Source organism: Aspergillus affinis (genome assembly GCF_023601865.1).
Source record: "Aspergillus affinis strain CMG 70 chromosome Unknown NODE_20_length_373750_cov_87_641216, whole genome shotgun sequence".
Lineage (NCBI taxonomy): Eukaryota > Fungi > Ascomycota > Eurotiomycetes > Eurotiales > Aspergillaceae > Aspergillus > Aspergillus affinis.
This window is the reverse complement of record NW_026515801.1, coordinates 112,428-129,661: the sequence shown is the minus strand read 5'-3', so window position 1 is coordinate 129,661 and position 17,234 is coordinate 112,428. Positions and strand designations below refer to the sequence as shown.

General features: G+C 52.7%; 6 protein-coding genes across 6 annotated transcripts; 3 read left to right on the top strand and 3 right to left on the bottom strand.

The window, feature by feature from the left end:
- Positions 1-1,576: 1,576 nt before the first annotated feature.
- On the top strand, positions 1,577-2,538 carry KD926_004353 (pyrroline-5-carboxylate reductase; the record flags this gene model as incomplete). The annotated part of the gene is made up of 2 exons (XM_053097876.1): positions 1,577-1,613; positions 1,682-2,538. The coding sequence occupies 2 exons, from the start codon at positions 1,577-1,579 to the stop codon at positions 2,536-2,538; spliced, it is 894 nt and encodes a 297-aa protein (XP_052958151.1).
- Positions 2,539-3,007: 469 nt separating this feature from the next.
- Positions 3,008-4,462, top strand: KD926_004352 (putative proline oxidase Put1; the record flags this gene model as incomplete). Its single annotated transcript, XM_053097875.1, has 2 exons — positions 3,008-3,573; positions 3,628-4,462. 2 exons carry the CDS (start codon positions 3,008-3,010, stop codon positions 4,460-4,462), a joined length of 1,401 nt encoding a protein of 466 aa, XP_052958150.1.
- A 534-nt stretch (positions 4,463-4,996) lies between these two features.
- KD926_004351 (uncharacterized protein) lies at positions 4,997-5,398 on the bottom strand (the record flags this gene model as incomplete). The annotated part of the gene is made up of 1 exon (XM_053097873.1): positions 4,997-5,398. The coding sequence occupies one exon, from the start codon at positions 5,396-5,398 to the stop codon at positions 4,997-4,999; it is 402 nt and encodes a 133-aa protein (XP_052958149.1).
- A 1,025-nt stretch (positions 5,399-6,423) lies between these two features.
- On the top strand, positions 6,424-9,902 carry treA (alpha,alpha-trehalase treA; the record flags this gene model as incomplete). The annotated part of the gene is made up of 4 exons (XM_053097872.1): positions 6,424-6,435; positions 6,504-8,246; positions 8,301-8,585; positions 8,646-9,902. The coding sequence occupies 4 exons, from the start codon at positions 6,424-6,426 to the stop codon at positions 9,900-9,902; spliced, it is 3,297 nt and encodes a 1,098-aa protein (XP_052958148.1).
- Positions 9,903-10,801: 899 nt separating this feature from the next.
- On the bottom strand, positions 10,802-13,234 carry cat1 (catalase catB; the record flags this gene model as incomplete). The annotated part of the gene is made up of 5 exons (XM_053097871.1): positions 10,802-11,896; positions 11,954-12,118; positions 12,174-12,589; positions 12,643-12,868; positions 12,944-13,234. 5 exons carry the CDS (start codon positions 13,232-13,234, stop codon positions 10,802-10,804), a joined length of 2,193 nt encoding a protein of 730 aa, XP_052958147.1.
- A 1,928-nt stretch (positions 13,235-15,162) lies between these two features.
- KD926_004348 (cupin domain-containing protein) lies at positions 15,163-16,337 on the bottom strand (the record flags this gene model as incomplete). The annotated part of the gene is made up of 2 exons (XM_053097870.1): positions 15,163-15,802; positions 15,895-16,337. The coding sequence occupies 2 exons, from the start codon at positions 16,335-16,337 to the stop codon at positions 15,163-15,165; spliced, it is 1,083 nt and encodes a 360-aa protein (XP_052958146.1).
- Positions 16,338-17,234: the final 897 nt, after the last annotated feature.

Sequence of the window (17,234 nt, the reverse complement as noted above, 5' to 3'; positions counted from 1 at the left end):
TACCTAGGCCGGCTATCGAAAACAAAGAGCAATGAGCTGCAGCACCTCAGAGAAGCAAACCCGACCCTACCCGATGAGAACAGATCGACGCGAGCAAGATGAACCCAGCAGTCTTAGAGAGGTAGCAAGAGACACCATCTATCTATCACCACAAAGCTTCTGTGATCATAACAGGTGTAGGGTTTTCTTTCAACAAGGTCGCACATGGTGGACAGGATTCTTTGTTTGGGGAAAGACCTGGGGCTAGCTGGCTGGCTTTCGCCTAGCCGGGCGCTTACAGGGGGCCTATTTATGGGCTAGACTCCGGGTCTAGCATCCGACTTGCACTCATTCGTTGGCTTTTGTGCTTTCGTGCTCGGTGGCTATTTCCCTGTCGTTTTTATGGGCTGTTTATTTCACTGGGGGGAGAAGATCTTTCTTACTTGGTGACTACTGACTTGGTTTTGAGGGGTTGAGCGATCTAGTTGTTGTTGACTGTGTCAACTGTGACGTTGCAGTGGTCAATCTGGTTCTTTGTTTTAGAAATCAGTATTGATCCTAATTAGATGGGCGTCATGCTTGACATCTTTTCTGTGATGATGGATAACATGATGGAATGAAAGAGTGTATATAAACAGAGACAACAAACAAAGCCTCATTCACGTCACCCGAAATATATACAACCGTGCCTCCCAGAGCCAAATACACATAAACATCCGCAAAACCTCCTTTATCCACACAAAACATAGATAAATCAACATATATAGTTTAATAAATTAAATACCTATTCCCTTAACACTTTCTTGCAGGCCCAAGTCTGAAAACAATCAATGTCTCCAGCCCACATGATTCAGCACACGTCATCTAAAAGGATGGACAAACCGTTTTGGCTTATATAGTCAAAGTCCGGGAATTTTTTTTTTTGGTACCGCGTTCGATTCGCGTCGAGGTATTTATTTTTAGGGTATTTTTTATTGTTATTTTTTTATCCTTTACTTGATTGCATGGGATGCTTGCTAGGAGAGAGATGAATACATAAAAGAAGTGAACTCGTTAGGTTTCCGGGTCAATATCTTACCGCACGTACGGGTCTGTGAAGACTTCTTTCCCCTTGGTGTATATAGTCTGGATGTCAGATAGAAGCGTACTCATCTGAGGAAATCGGGAAATATCCCGATGACCAACCATTCGTCGTACCTCCCTGTAATAGATTGCACCTGTGCCAATTTTCATAGATGGCTCTAGATGCCCGAGGCGCCAAGCATTTCGCCATGCCTATCCCTCGATGGTAATAGGAGATTCACTGGATGATCTATGGGAATTCGAGACAAGTGAATTGTTCTGAAAGTTAACTAGACTCACCGGAATTAGTGACTGTAAATTCACTTAAGGTCACTGATAATGATGGAAGGAGGGGCAACAACAGAGACCCGCAAGGGGTCTTTATCTGTTGCTCCCGCTCGGCTCCATCTCCCGAAGTGCATCCACATCCCCAACCCACTGATCATCGACCATCATCTTTTTCATTTCTTCTATCGTATCTTCTTACCTCTTCACCATCTCATCTTAATCAGCTTCTATCTCACCGCTACCAAAAATGGCATCAACCCGCACCATCGCATTCATCGGATGCGGTACGTCCAATTGATTGATTGATAACCCCTCAGCGATTCGGCTCAATCCCGGCTGACTTACCATCTAGGAAACATGGGTTCCGCCATCCTCGGCGGTATTTTGGACGCAACTCGCGAAGAACACAAAGCTGGAGGAAAGCCTACGATCTCTCGCTTCATTGTGTCCACGAAGAGCGCAGCATCAGCAGAGCGTCTGCAGTCGACTTTCGAGGCGGACAAGGACCGCTTGGTTGTCGGATATGGACAGAACCTACGCGCCTGTAAAGGAGCAGGCATCATTATGCTGGCGTGCAAGCCGTTTCTGGCGGCAGAAATCCTCTCAGAGAAAGGTATCTCGCAAGCTCTGGAGGGAAAATTAGTGATCAGCATTATGGCTGGAAAGAACCCTACAGAGATCCACAAGTTCATCTACCCTTTCGGCCGACCTAGCAACAGTTTTTTCGATGGCGATTTCAAGGCACCGATCATCGTCCGAGCCATGCCCAACGTCGCCGCACGGATCCGCCAGTCCCTGACCATCATCGAGGAGAACCCCGACCTACCAGAGCATCTGTCCGAGACGGTGACGTGGATGTTCTCGCAGATCGGAACCGTCAAGTATCTGCCCTCGGACTTATTTGATGCTGGAGGGCACCTGGCGGGCGCGTCGATGGCGATTTTCACCGTCCCGTTGGATGGGATCTTGGATGGCTGTGTGGCAGAGGGAATCCGCCGGGCAGAAGCGTTGGAGATGGCGGCGCAGGTTCTTACGGGGATGGCGGGACTGCTGAGGGAAGGGGATCACCCGGCGTTGATGCGAGAGAGTATTTCATCGCCTCGGGGAGTTACGATTCAAAGCTTGTTGACCCTGGAGAGGCAGGGGGTGAGGGGAGCGTTTGCGGACTCGATGATCAACGGGGTGAAGCCTTTGAAGGGTGAGAAATAGGTGCTGGACATGGATTATGGTAGATGCATACATGAGAAGTTACATGGCCAATCAATATCCGATAGATAAAAATAGCATTTGCCAAGTAATGCTCCATCGAAAGCATAGGTGATGCCTAGTGTAGATCCGACTACTGCAGTGGACGATGTCATCGTCCCGTGACGGAACCACTGACCGACATGACGGAATGTGCCTCCGAGCTTATCTGCTCCGACAACAGTAGGAATCGATCAAATGACCCAATTGATTTGACTGCGGTGGAACTAGATCTTTCATTCAGACCCAAAGAAACCAATCGGTCCTCGAGCCGGCCTGCAATAACCCCCTCGCCTGTATTCGCTGGCAATCAGTATCAATCAACCCCTCACATAGTGCATATCGGAAGCATGGGGAAAGGTATATAGTGCGTCGATGGCAGCAAGGAGATGCAATGATCACTCCCCCCAGATTCACAGATTTATCAGCTAGAATGGGGCTCAAGATTTCCTGGCCCAAGCGGCCAGGGCTCCTTCATTCTGGGACCAAGCCACTCGGATATGCGAAGTCCTCGTCAACAACTCCCCACCATGCGATTCCAATCCAAGCGGCCTCGTCGCCGCCCAGAAAGGCTCCTCTCTCGGTGATGCCGGCGAAGACGTTTCTTCGGAGTCTGCTGTTCACGTCGGTCATGTCGTCGCCGCTCCTGAGACCTTGCGTGTCGATTTTGAAATATGTGGTCGAGTCGAAGTCGTTCCTGCTCAGTCCTTCTAAGAATCCGATTATGAATTACCTACTACGCACAACAATTTACAATCACTTCTGTGCGGGAACAAATGAGATCGGAGTGCGACGGACGGTTCAGGATATGAAGAGTCTAGGATTCAAGGGTGTCATCTTAGGATATGCCCGGGAGTCTGTCGCGAGGATGGAGGGTGCTGATTCCCGATGGGAGACCGTGAGCCAGAAAGGGCTGGAAGAGAGTGCCGTGGAGGAATGGAAGCAAGGGAATCTGCGAACGTTGAAGATGATTGGCGAAGGGGACTATCTTTCCGTCAAGTGAGACGAAGCCCCCGACAAGACCTGAAGATTTCCCTATTCTGACAGACGCAGATTCACCGGCGCCGGACCCGCGGCTGTCGAGGCTCTCGCGCGTGGCGACCTTGTTCCTCCCCCGCAGATCAAGCAGGCAATCACCGAGCTCTGCGCGGCGACTGCGGCACAGAACTCTCGTCTGTGGATCGACGCCGAGCAGCAGGTCTTCCAGCCGGCAATCGACGCCTGGACGATCGATCTTATGAGACAGTTCAATCGACAGGGAGCCGTCGTGGTACTCAACACGATCCAGGCATACCTGAAGTCATCCGCAGAGAATGTCCACCATCATCTGTGTCTTGCCGGAAAAGAAGGCTGGTCGTTGGGTATTAAACTGGTCCGCGGCGCATACATCGCCCATGATATTCGATCGCGCATCCACGACACCAAAGCGGATACCGACCGCAACTACAACCACATCGTGGAATGTCTGCTCACTCAGAGATTTCCACTGGGAGAGTCGGAGGGTACACCTGTGTTCCCCGACGCGCGATTGTTCGTGGCCACGCACAATGCGGAAAGCGTGCGGAAGGCATCTTCCCTGTTCCAGCACCGCGTTGTGAACGGGTTCCCCACGATCCCGATCGAGGTGGGCCAACTGCAGGGCATGGCCGATGAGGTGAGCTGCGGGTTGGTGGCGCAACACCAGGCCGGAAATTATCTACCAGCAGAAGGAAAGCCTGTCGCTGCTAGCGCGGTCCCCGGCGTGTTTAAATGTCTGGCGTGGGGGACCACTCAGGAGTGTCTGCATTTTCTGCTACGTAGGGCAGTTGAGAATCAGTCGTCCATGGAGAGAACGCGAGATACGGCTGCAGCTTTGAGAGAGGAAGCGAGAAGACGAATTGGGTTGTGATTTTCTTTTTCTGATTATATGAGCGTTTTCTCTTTCTTTATTTTATTTTATTTTTCTTTTCATGTTTATCTTATGACCGAGACGCAAATTATGATTGATTCTCATTTTTCCGAATGTATTCGTGCCCAATACAGATGAAATGTAGTTCGTATGCCGATCTTGCAGACTGGGATGGCTTATGCATGGGGTTAGTCCACCCAGATCTTGCCAACTCACGACATGCCACTTTGCATGTGGACGAGATAAAGCTAGGATTGCGGAGAAGAGAAAACATGGGGAGACTGATCCGTACGGCTATTGGCCATTAGGTAAAGGGTAGATCGAGATCATCGCTCTAAAACAGGTCACTGTGCATAGATATCGGCTGTCGAAGCCGAGCTCGGTGCGAGATTCCGCAGGTAAGGTACACCGTATTATTCTAGCTAGTCTATTATAATCTTTCTCGGAATCGAGTACATGGGTATAAAGGTGTGGAATGTTCTTGCTTTCGCATCTAGTAGATCCTTTCATATGACCTGAGCCAGAAAGGACAAATCATAGCATGGGTCCTCGCTTCTTCTTTAACGTCTCCTTCGCTTCCCCATACTCTGCATCGTCGTCCTCTAGCACGGCTTCCTGTTCACACACCTCTATGATCTCCAAGACATACTCCTGACAGTCCCATTCGAGCGTCTTGTTATCTACTCGGGCGGCGTCGATGATCGCTTGGATGGTGGGAATATCGGGATCTCCGACTTCGCTGACGAAGATGGACTTGATGAATGTATCTGAGTCGGAGGGAGGGCCTGTTGATGTGGCTTTTTCGAAACTTGGGTGCTCGCCGTCTACTTCATAGATGTAGTCCTGGGATGAGGTGTGCAGGTGTAGAGCCCAGTGCTGGAAGTTGCCGTATCGGGGGTGATAGATTGCTACTGCGAGGTAGGGGCGTGTGGTCATGATAAAAGGAACTAGCGGTGGGAGACAAGGTGGAAGGCAAAGTGTATGATTATAGAGTATAGATACATTACTGAAGTAAAGTGAAGAGAGATATCAGGTTTGTTTTGCTTATATTGACGACAGATTCCAGGAGCATGATGTTGTGGCCTGGAGCAAGGCAGCAGTGTGCCTGAGGCCTGTCTGTGCCTGAGGCCTGCCGGGTGGAAACCATCGTCTGTTCTTCCCTCTTCATCTCCCAATCCCCTACAACTATCCTTCATTTCGTCCTACTATTCCTAATCCAGTTATTGGTGTTGGACTTCATCTTGTCCAACTAGTAAGTGTCCAAGTTCAATACTAAACCCAAAGGATCTCATCGTGGCTGCAGGATTCTTCCCTCACATCCTCCCAGCGTAGCGCATTCCGGGCCCTGCGGAACCCCAGATGCGCCTGGACACCCGCCAACCCCACATGATGATGCAAGAGGCTTCCTCCGCATCTTGTCATTGAGATCGTCCAACCCGACGGACTATCATCGGCCAAGCAAAACTCTGGTTCCGGCATCCCGCATTTCCCTTCTTTGTGCGAAGCCAGATTTTCTGGTGGATTTCTTTCCCCTCGGAGTCACGTTGGAAGTGTGGCTTGCTGTTACCCCGCATATTCGTTACTAGACGGTTGGTCTTGAGCAGTACCGAGACTTTCCTTGCTATTTTTCTTAGGCTATATTTGCTATTGTCTTTTTTAAGTAGAGCCGAGTGACCTGAGGTGCGAGCAGGGCCGACCGGGCCCCGGTGCTTTCTGGCTTTAAGCTAGAGGGGATTTCAGTCTGGGCGCTCGTTGGATCAGCGTCTACTTTCCCGGTCTTGGATACGAGTGTGGGGACTCATAGTCCACAAGCGAGGTGGGATTTTTACGTTATTATAATTTATAACCGTTGTTGCTGCCTGCTTGGAAGTTGGCGAGGATTTGTTTTTCTATTCAGGATCTCTCCCTTGACCTGGTTTCCAATTGTATGATTGTTGTCTGACGTCTGGAGACATCTCGCGATGAGGTTGAAGGTAGGCGATCTTTATCCATGGAACAGTTTATCAAAGTTAGCTAGAATTGGAAACTAATAAAGTTACAGATCTTGGAAGCAGCATTGCTGCACTCGTTTCTGTCGACAGCAGTCGCTGGCTCTTCTGGCAAGAATGACCGCATTACAGGTGCCTTGAATAGACACCGCGGAGGCCATGAGTCACAACCCGGCACAGGAAATTCCTCATATCTATACCAGACGAGATTTGACGGAGTAACATGGGATGACGGCAATTGGATCCTGGAGACCACTGCCTTCGACCAAGGACGTTACCAGGCGCGTGGCTCGGTTGCCAACGGATATCTTGGCATCAGCGTGGCCAGTCTTGGGCCTTTCTTTGAAATCGATCGCGAGGATAACGGCAATGAGATTAGTGGATGGCCCCTGTTCTCGAGACGGCAGAGCTTTGCAACAGTTGCCGGCTTTTACGACTCCCAGCCCACCACTAACTCGACGAATTTCCCGTGGCTGTACCAATATGGATGGGATAGCGTGATCAGTGGCGTGCCGCACTGGGCCGGACTCATTCTCGACCTGGGCGACGGGAATTACTTGGATGCTACCGTGGACAACAAGACGATCAAGAATTTCAATTCTGCCTACGATTTCAAGGCGGGTGTCTTGACGTGGTCCTATAGCTGGACTCCGAAGAGTGACAAGGGGTCTTTTGACATCACATACCGACTCTTCGCGAATAAGCTCAATGTCACTCAGGCGGTGGTCGATATGGAAATCACCTCCTCTCGGAAGTCCAATGCCACGGTGGTCAACCTCATTGATGGGAGATCGGCCGTGCGCACGGATTTTGCAGAATCAGGTGAAGACGATCACGCGATCTTCACAGCTGTTCGGCCCTGGGGGGTTTCCAATGCCACAGCTTACGTGTATGCCAACTTGACAGCCTCTGCCGGAGTTGACCTGACAACGCGCACTGCTATCAAAGACAAGCCCTATGTGAGCGCAAATGCATCGTCTGTTGCGCAAGGTGTCAAGGTCAACTTTGTGGCGAATCAAACCGTACGCGTCACCAAGTTCGTCGGGGCCGCTTCCTCCGACGCTTTTGACAATCCACGGAAAATCGCCAAGCAAGCGGTATCTGCAGCATTGGCTGCGGGCTATCAGACGTCGCTCAAGTCGCATGTATCCGAGTGGGCTACTATTATGCCTGATAACTCGGTCGATCGTTTCGTCGACCCCAAAACCGGCAAGTTGCCCCAAGACGATCACGTCCTCGACTCGGCCATCGTGGCGGTGGCGAATGTATACTACCTGCTGCAGAGCACTGTTAGCAAGAACGGAATTGCAGCAGTCGCGGGAGCTCCGGTGAATGACTACAGTATCTCGGTCGGCGGACTGGTTTCCGATTCCTACGCTGGGCAGGTCTTCTGGGATGCCGACGTCTGGATGCAGCCTGGGCTTGTCGCCTCCCACCCAGAGGCTGCTCAGCGGGTGACCAACTATCGTGCGGCGAAGTTCGGACAGGCGAAGGAGAATATCAAGACCTCGTTTGCTGGCGCGAAGAATCAAACAAGGTTCGAACCGTCAACGGCAATCTATCCCTGGACGAGTGGCCGTTTCGGCAACTGCACGGCAACTGGACCTTGCTGGGACTATCAGTATCATTTGAATGGAGATATTGGGCTCTCGATGATTTATGAGTGGGTTGCAAGTGGCGATACGCAGCATTTCCGAGACGAGCATTTCCCTATCTACGATTCCGTCGCGACATTGTACTCGAACTTGGTGGAGCGCAATGGATCGTCATGGACTTTGACGAATATGACTGACCCTGTAAGTATCATGGGCATGACCTTTGCTCTTTCCACTTTGCTAACGGACTACTAGGATGAGTACGCAAACCATGTTCATGCTGGTGGCTTCACGATGGCTCTCATTTCGGAGACGCTGGATAATGCCAATGCATTCCGCCAGCAATTCGATATGGAGATGAATGAAACCTGGTCCGAGATGGCTCGAAATGTGCTGATGCTTCAAGAGGACGGAGTGACACTAGAGTATACCTCGATGAATGGAACGGCTGTGGTCAAACAAGCGGACATTGTGCTCATCACATACCCTCTGGCCTCTGAAAACTACAGTACCGATTCGGCACTGAGTGATCTTGACTACGTGAGTCGTCCCGTCCTAATTGCAACGCTCTATTCTACCCTACTAACCCCATCTTCATAGTATGCCAACAAGCAATCAGCCGACGGCCCAGCCATGACCTGGGCGATATTCTCCATCGTAGCCAACGACATCTCGCCTTCCGGATGTTCAGCGTATACTTACCATCAATACTCCTTCGACCCCTACGTTCGACCCCCATTCTACCAGATGTCCGAGCAGATGATCGACGACGCCAGCATCAACGGCGGCACCCGACCTGCCTTTCCCTTCCTGACCGGCCACGGCGGCGCCAACCAAGTTGCCCTCTTCGGCTACCTCGGCTTGCGCCTCCTGCCTGACGAAGCCATCCACATCGATCCGAACCTTCCCCCCCAAATCCCCTACATCACCTATCGCACCTTCTACTGGCGCGGATGGCCCATCTCCGCCGCCTCCAACTACACACACACCACGATCCGTCGCGCTACCGACACTCCCGCGCTAGAGACCGCCGACCCTCGCTTCGCCAACTGCTCCATCCCCGTACACGTCGGCCTGGATTCCTCCAACACAACCACTTACACCTTGCTCCCCTCTGCCCCCTTGGTCATCCGCAACCGCCAAATCGGCACCATCCCCACCGTGGACCAGAACATCGCGCAATGCCGTCCCGTCACCTCCCCATCGGACTTCGAAGCCGGGCAATTCCCCATCTCCGCCGTCGACGGCGCCTCGTCCACCAAATGGCAGCCCTCATCATCTGAACTCTCCTCCCTCACCGTCACGCTTTCTGAACATAAACTCGCCTCCACCGCCCAAGTACAAGGCTTCTACTTCGACTGGGCCCAGACGCCTCCTGTCAACGCAACCGTCCTCTTCCACGACGAGTTCATCGAGAACCCGGCGTCGTTGTTCACTCCCGGTCTCAGTCTCAGTGCCAGCGCCAGTCCTAACATCACGAACCAATACAAAATAATCACCCACCTCTCCAACATCCCCCTCTCGAAACCATGGCTCGCCACGGAAGATTATAACCAAGTTACCATCCCCGTCGGAAACACCACGCATGTCGAGCTAGACCAGCCCGTGCAGGCGACGCGATTCGCCACGTTGCTGATAGCAGGGAACCAGGGTCTAAGTGTGGGGCAAGACGGAGGCAAGGAAGGAGAGAAAGAAGAAGAAGAAGATGTAGGAGCGACGGTGGCCGAATGGGCGATTCTAGGACCGAAGGGTGGAAAGAAGAACGAGCATGAGCACAAGAGCGACAAGGGATTAGAGAGAAGGAAATTAAAAGTAAAAGATGTGGCTTGGTTGGGGAGACGACAGAGTAGATTGTAAGACGGGATCTATCTACCTACCTACCTACCTACCTACCTACCTACCTACCTAGATGGCGAGATATTCTAGCTCTAACTACGTTAGAAAAGACCTCCTAAGCTATCCTACTACTTACCTAGGGTATAACAATGAATGAATAACTCTAGCTCTGACTGATCTACCTACCTATTCAATCAAGAAACCACTCAACCTACTTTTATTTACCCTTACGTAGAGATTTGAAACGATGCAACCTCTCTCTCTCTCTCTCATATATCTAGCTTAGACCATGGGGAATAAACAGTTCCTTTCTTTTGCTCTCTCCTTGCCCTCGATGGATGGCATAGTCTTCCTTTCTTCTAAAGTCTTCTTTCCTTTACCTTTTCTTATTTCTCGCATTTTTGCAGGTGAACGCAGAAGAGAGAGGGATGAGAGAGAGATTTTTATAAAAACTACATCATATCTCCCCTTATCCCCAGGAACAGACAACCACCCATCTATTAGGCAAGAGCTTCGGTGATAAAAAAAAAAAAAAAAAAAAAAAAAAGGATCCAAGCATTAAAAGAAAGAAGTGAAGCTGGCAGTTTACTGCTAGGTAACTTACTTACCATCTGGATAGATTTCTCTCCGTTGTGTATTTCTACAAAGCAAGCTCAAGTGTCCCGAGTCATGAATAAATAAGTGTTGTCCAATATTAGAATTCGGTTGGATATGATAGTCTGGCTAATAAAATCCCAATATTTCTTGAAAATAAGATACAAGGAAATGGAAAATATGGAAAAAAGATAGAGAACATCTAAGAAAGCAATGCTATGCATGCAAGCAACTCTCTAGTCTAATACTCCCCTCCTTTCCCTTGAAGAAATAGATCATCGATCATCGATCAACCAAAAGAAAGGAAGGTAAGAGGGAGGAACGATCTAGACATCCTTCGCAAATCGATCAAGGAACTTAAACGTCCGCAGACCCTTCTTGATCGAGTCCGCAAACGCATCGGTCGCTGACTGCGCCACATACACACCCTCGCGGCTGGCAGAGATACCAGCGCCCCGGAGCGCGGCAGCACCGTCACCTAGAGCACCTACGGGCTTACCGAAGCGGAAGCCGTCGACGAGGATCTGCAGGGGACGACCAGCAGGGAAGAAGGTCGCCACGGATGCGGTCGCGTTGGACGGGGGCGCCGTGAACGACGTAGGGGCGAACAGGCCCTCCGCGCCGGGGGCCACAACGACAGCATCGAACTGGATAGCGTCAGAGCCGGAGTACGTCTGATCGACGCCGTCGACCTGGCGCTCGGCGACGACAACGGTATCGATGCCGCTCTTGGCGAGGGCGTCCTTGAGCTCGGACGCGGCCTTGATGGAGGAGGCGTTCTGGGCGGAGGCCAGGAAGCCGACTTTAAGACCCTCGAGCTTCTTGAGGGGGTGGCCGAAGGCGCCGATGTTGAGGGTCTTGTTGGTGTGGTAGAAGGTGGGGTCAGGGGAGGGTTCCTTCTCGCCGATGGCGCGGGCGACGCGACGGGCGAGGTCGTTGTCGACGCGGTTCAGCTGCAGGATGACGTTCTGGCGGACGACGGAGCTCTTGACGTTGGAGGTCTCGAAGCGCATGGCGTCGATGAGGAATTGCTGTTCAGCGGGCAAGAGCGAGTTGTAGAAGAGACGAGGCTGCGACCACACGTCCCGGAAGCTAGGGCTGACGGAGCGCGTGAGGTGACCGCTGGGGGAGCGGTTGGGGGCCGTGAAGAAGCCGTTGCCGACGGTTTGGTTGGCTTGCTTGGGAGATCCCTTGTTGGAGGTGTTGGGCGTGTAGGCGTTCGGGTTTAGCGGGATGTACATCTGGCCGGCACCGTCGCGGTTGTTGTTGTGGATGGGGACGCGAGGCTGGTTGATGGGCAGCTGCTCGAAGTTGGGGCCGCCGTGACGGTTCAGCTGCGTGTCGAGGTACGAGAAGAGACGGCCTTGCAGGAGAGGGTCTTCGGTGAAGTCGACGCCACGGACGACGTGGCCGGGTTGGAACTGAGATTGGGGGTTAGGGGTGGATTAATTGGAGAGAAGAGGGAGGAAGGAACGCACCATGACCTGCTCGGTCTCGGCGAAGTAGTTGCGCGGGTTGCGGTTCAGCGTAATCTTACCCAGCGGAGTGATGGGAACGAGCTCCTCGGGCACAATCTTGGTGGGATCAAACAAGTCGAAGCCGAAGCGGAGCTGATCCTTCTCCTCCATGACTTGAACGCCCAGCTTGATGCATGTTAGTCCGACGTGGAATAGAAAAACAGAGGGGAAATCAACATACCTCCCATTCAGGGTAGCGCTCCTCCTCGATGGACTCGAACAGATCCTGGCGCAAGAAATCGGGGTTCTTGCCCGACACCTGCTGGGCCTCTTCCCAGACCAAACTAGCCTTACCCTGCAGGGACTTCCAGTGGAACTTGACGAGCTTGGTGGAGCCGTCTTCGGTCACGAGACGGAAGGTGTGCACACCGAATCCATCAACGTGACGGAAAGAACGCGGGATACCGTGACCGGCCATAGCCCAGAAGAGCGTGTGCAGCGAACTGGGCTGTTGGCTAAAGAAGTCCCAGGCCGAGTCGTGCGCGGTGGCAGCCTGAGGAATCTCATTGTCGCCTCGGGGCTTGACGGCGTGGATAAGATCGGGGAATAGAATGGCATCCTGGATGAAGAAGACGGGAATGTTGTTGCCGACGATATCTAGGTGAGTTAGTATCGTTTGCTGGTATTGATCCATGGAGACAATGACTTACCAAGGTTACCCTCGTCGGTGTAGAAGCGAAGGGCGAAGCCGTGAACGTCACGAGCAAGGTCGGAGCTACCACGACTGCCAGCGACGGTGGAGAATCGCACAAACATGGGCGTCTGCTTGCCCTTCTTACCGAGGAAAGAAGCGGCGGTGATGTTGGAGTAGTCGCCGTACGAGGTGAAGACACCGTGGGCACCGGCACCTCGAGCATGCACGGCACGTTCAGGGACCTTGGATACATGTCAAAATTCTGGCTACTACTGGGTACAGGACATAAAAGTTATTATGAGGGAGGGAAGGCATACCCGCTCATGGTCAAAACGCTGGATCTTCTGACGGAAGATGAAATCCTCTAGTAGGGTCGGACCTCGGTCTCCCACCTGGAGACTGTCCTGATCGGCAATCGGACCTCCCACATCGGACGTCAGGAATGCATCCTTGTCATTGAGATAGTAGTGAGACAGGAACTCCTCGGTATTGGCCGCCGCACCGTCGTTTGAAGCCTCGCGGCGTTCATGCTGGGTGCCCTCGGCGGCCATGTAGGGGCAGACCGCGTTGGCAACGCCAACGAGGCCGAGCAAGGGAGAGAAACGCATGGTCACTGATCAGATGCAGATTGAGATTAGTGTGTGGGTGCATAAGAAGGGCGAAGAAATAGGAATGGGAATGGAATGGAGGGGAATGGCACTCGGAATGAGGGAAAGGAGAGAGCAAAAGGAGGAGGAATGTGTGGGGTAGACAGGAAGACGCGATAGTATTCGAGTACGAACCAATTGGGAATCCAGCGGTGAGACAGAGCAATTGTGAGTTCGGAAAGCGACGAACTGGCGCAGATCGAGGTAGATGTCAGGAGTACTTATATGCCGAGGACCTGCACCGAGGGATCGCAGAACCAATGACGAAGGGGGAGTCGAAAGTCGAAACAGAAAACGGAACAATCCATTAGTTTAGCAAGCAATGATTACAGAAAAAAAAAAAGAAATAAAAAAATGTGATACGATCAGGCCAGCAAACGAGCCCCGGGAGGCTTGGAAGCATGACGCAGGAACGCCCATTCGTTCAGGGCCCGTCGATCCATTCTTGGCGGAGGAATTAAAGGACGCTGGAGGAAAAGTGGATCTTTGCCAGAAGTCGGTCGCGGTCGCCATCAGTAATCCTGGGCCTGCCACTGGTGCTTGGTAATTCTCACGGTCTGGAGCTGTCCGCTGACTTATTATTAAGTCCTGGCTTTAATTCACCATGACTGGACGATCCATTCCCCTGTAGTGAATACTCCGTACGGTGTACTCCGTCGGTGGAGGCTGTTTCGGCATGACGGCCGATTCATCATCTTTCATCTGCCTGAGACACGATCTACTCGGACGTTCGAATCCGTCAATGATGATGCTGCATTGGAGATGAAGCCTGTCGTTCCAGGAAGGATGACGAAGATCCTGGAACGACGGGTTTAGTTGGGTTGGGCCTGCATGCGCTGACGGTCCCGTGCCCCTTCAGGCCCTAACTGACTGGACCTCCATAGTAACCAGAATTTGATTTTTTTCTTTTAGACGGCCGAAACTAAACCCCGTCCAGTCCCTACGAGCTATCATCTGCTATCCACTATCTCCCTAGTCACGCTCCAATGCAATCCGACCGGCGTTGTCACACCAGTCGCGATCGTCATTGGTCTGCTGCGAACCGACCGGCTCCGGGATCCTGGGATATGCAAGGGGACTCTCTCTCAGTTCTAAGAATAAATCCCCCCTCCCAACGGCCAGTCCGGTTTATAGGATTACTATTGACTAGTTCGGTCTCCCGGCCGTTCGGCGTCTGATTACGGAGGATGTTTGTAGACTCCGTGGGTTACTAACTCATTATTGAACCCGCTTTCACATATCCTTGCTCAACTGTGCTCCGTACTTTTCCTCCGTTTTTCTCTCTCTCTTTTCTTGCCTCTCTTCTTGAATCGTCATGTTCCTTCCTGACTTTGCTAACTCTTCTAGTCAATTACCTACATAATACCAATTACCTCCCTTACTTGAACCTTTTGCCTTTTCGCCATCGCCATCGCCATCAGCCCATACACCGTCGCCGCACGGCATACGCATACTAGAAGCATCCCCGCACTGCCGAAGCTCTTGGTACTCGGACTAGTCGGCCAATTCACCGACTCAGAGCTCTCCATCTCGCCATCTCCTCTTTCCACCCGCGCACGCCTCGCGTCATATCCCCGACCGGTGATGGACTTCTCTCGGCATGCATACAATGACGGATAATGGGTTATCCGGGATGGCGACCGCTGCCTTCCTTTTCGGACGGGGTCCAATCCAATCGAATGAAATTCAATCATCGCATCCCAGGATGTTATTTTTAAATCAATGAGGTCTAAAAATATATACATATGCAACTCACATCACGTTTTGATTCTTTTAATCACATTGGCAAGTGGACTCATTTCACAGACAGGACTAACTAACTACTAGTTACTACTTCTACTAGTAACTACTTCGGACAACAGACCCGGCCGATCTCCTCTTCGGCCGATTTAGTACCGCGGAAAAGTGGGATAGGACCAGCTCTTGCCTCCGTGGATCAGTCGCTGATCGACTCCCTCACGCCCGCTGCTGACATACAGCGCCTTCGCATATGCATTCTCGTTCCAGTACCGGTAGGAGACGTGTCCGGGGATAAAGGCCACATCGCCCGTCTGCAGCCGGGCCTCGGGGTAGTCTCCGATCTGGATCGTCAGGGATCCCTCCAGCACTTCGAACGCCGCCGCGCCGGCCGCGTTCCACGTCGGGGCCTTCGCCGACGCCGTCTGTCGGCTCACGATCAGCGTGGACATTGTGAAGTTGGTATCCTGCGACTCGGAGTTGGTGACCAGCGGCTGCACGATCTGGTACGCGCCGTGCTGCGAGTTGAGGTACTTCGGGCCGTAGTTGTTGGCGACGAAGTAGGGGTTTCCGGGCTCGCCGAGGGAGTCCGACTCCGTGTGCCAGCCCGCGTCCGAGGGGGCAGAGCCGTTGGCGAAGTCGCGACGCGGTTCGAAGTCGAGTTCGGCGTACACGTCGAATTTCTCCAGGCCGGACACGCCGCCGGAGCCGGTTGAGCCATTGCTGGCCTGAGGAACGTAGGGGGTGTTGGTCTTGGAGGAGAAGTTCTGGCCGAGCGCGTAGAAGAGGTCTCTGTGAGTTACGACCGTCCAAGTCAGCGAGCTAATTTTGGGGAATTTCATGTGGACCGTGACCGTGGTTGGGTCTCCTTCTCTGTGACTTACTCGAATCCGCCCGGCACGACGACGCCCACCATCTCGGTGTCGGGGTCCAGGATCTGGAACGTATGCGTGGTGTTCCTGGGGACCGACCCGTAGTCTCCCTGCGTCAACAGCCGGCCGTGCTGCTCTCCGTCCTCCTTCTGCGCCCACAGCTGGAAGCGGCCCTTGAAGTTGAAGAAATTCTCATAGTGCTTCTTGTGGATATGGGGAAGTACGCCCAGGCTGCCGCTGGACGGGGCGTTGGTGCTCATCAGAGTGAAAGCATAGTCGGACGAGGGCCCGGTGACCGTGAAGCGATACAGCTGCTGGCCGACGGTGACGGCGTGCGAGTCGGCATAGTGGGGAATGATGTACGGCCGGGGCGAAGACGGTGCGTCGTTGACATAGAGGTCGCTGAGGGACTGCGACGCCACCAGGGGCAGCAGGGAGAGAAAGAGGAGGTTCATGGTGACTCGGTACTGCAGGAATTCTGGCTGCTCGTCGGCTGCTCGAGCGATGTCTTGCGATCCCTTTCCTTATATGTAGACAGACAGCTGGATCTGAAACGAAACGCCATTCGGAATTTCCAGACGACTGCCGACTCCAGCAGGCCCATCCGTCGCCTAATGCTATCATGCACCCCGTTTTTATCCATTGCCCACCCCAACCGGTTAACCGGTTATCAGATCAAACTGGTTCTGCAGCATTCTGCCAATGGGCGACCCGGGGACGGTCGGGAATTCCGAGCCAGAATGAAGATCAGCGTCCCCACCGGGGGAAATTCGTCATGGAACCAGGCAGCTTCGTGCCAACGCTCCGGTGTGCTTTCGGCGTAGAATTAATGCGAGATGGCCGAGCGGAATTAACATCCTGATCATTTTGGTCGATACTGCCTCCGTAGGTCAGTCGGACTCCGGCAAAATCCCGGAGAATAAAGTAGAGATAGACCATCCTCGCATTTGTGGGGGAGGCCCCCGTCGCAGGATGCAGGATTCCATGAGGGATTCGAGTGGATCGAACCGCTAAAACCTCGGACGTTTCGCGTTTGCTGAAGTGGTTCAGGGACAGTCCAAGTCCAAGGCTCCAAGGCCACCACCCATGGATGACGAAGCGTGGCTGCCCGTTACTCAGCGGAACGGCTGGACCGAGGCCGTTCCTGCCTTATCAGGCACAACCCACGACACTTCCTATGGCCGTGGACTCTCTCGGGCGAGAAGACCCCGGCCAGACCCGTCGGTGGAGCCTGGCCTCTGCAGGGGATTCGACGATGGATTTAAGCTTATCAAGCTGGTGTAACATCCTCTATAGACCTACTTCGTATAGATATACTTCGTATAGATCAGACTGTCCGTGCTGCGTCGTTA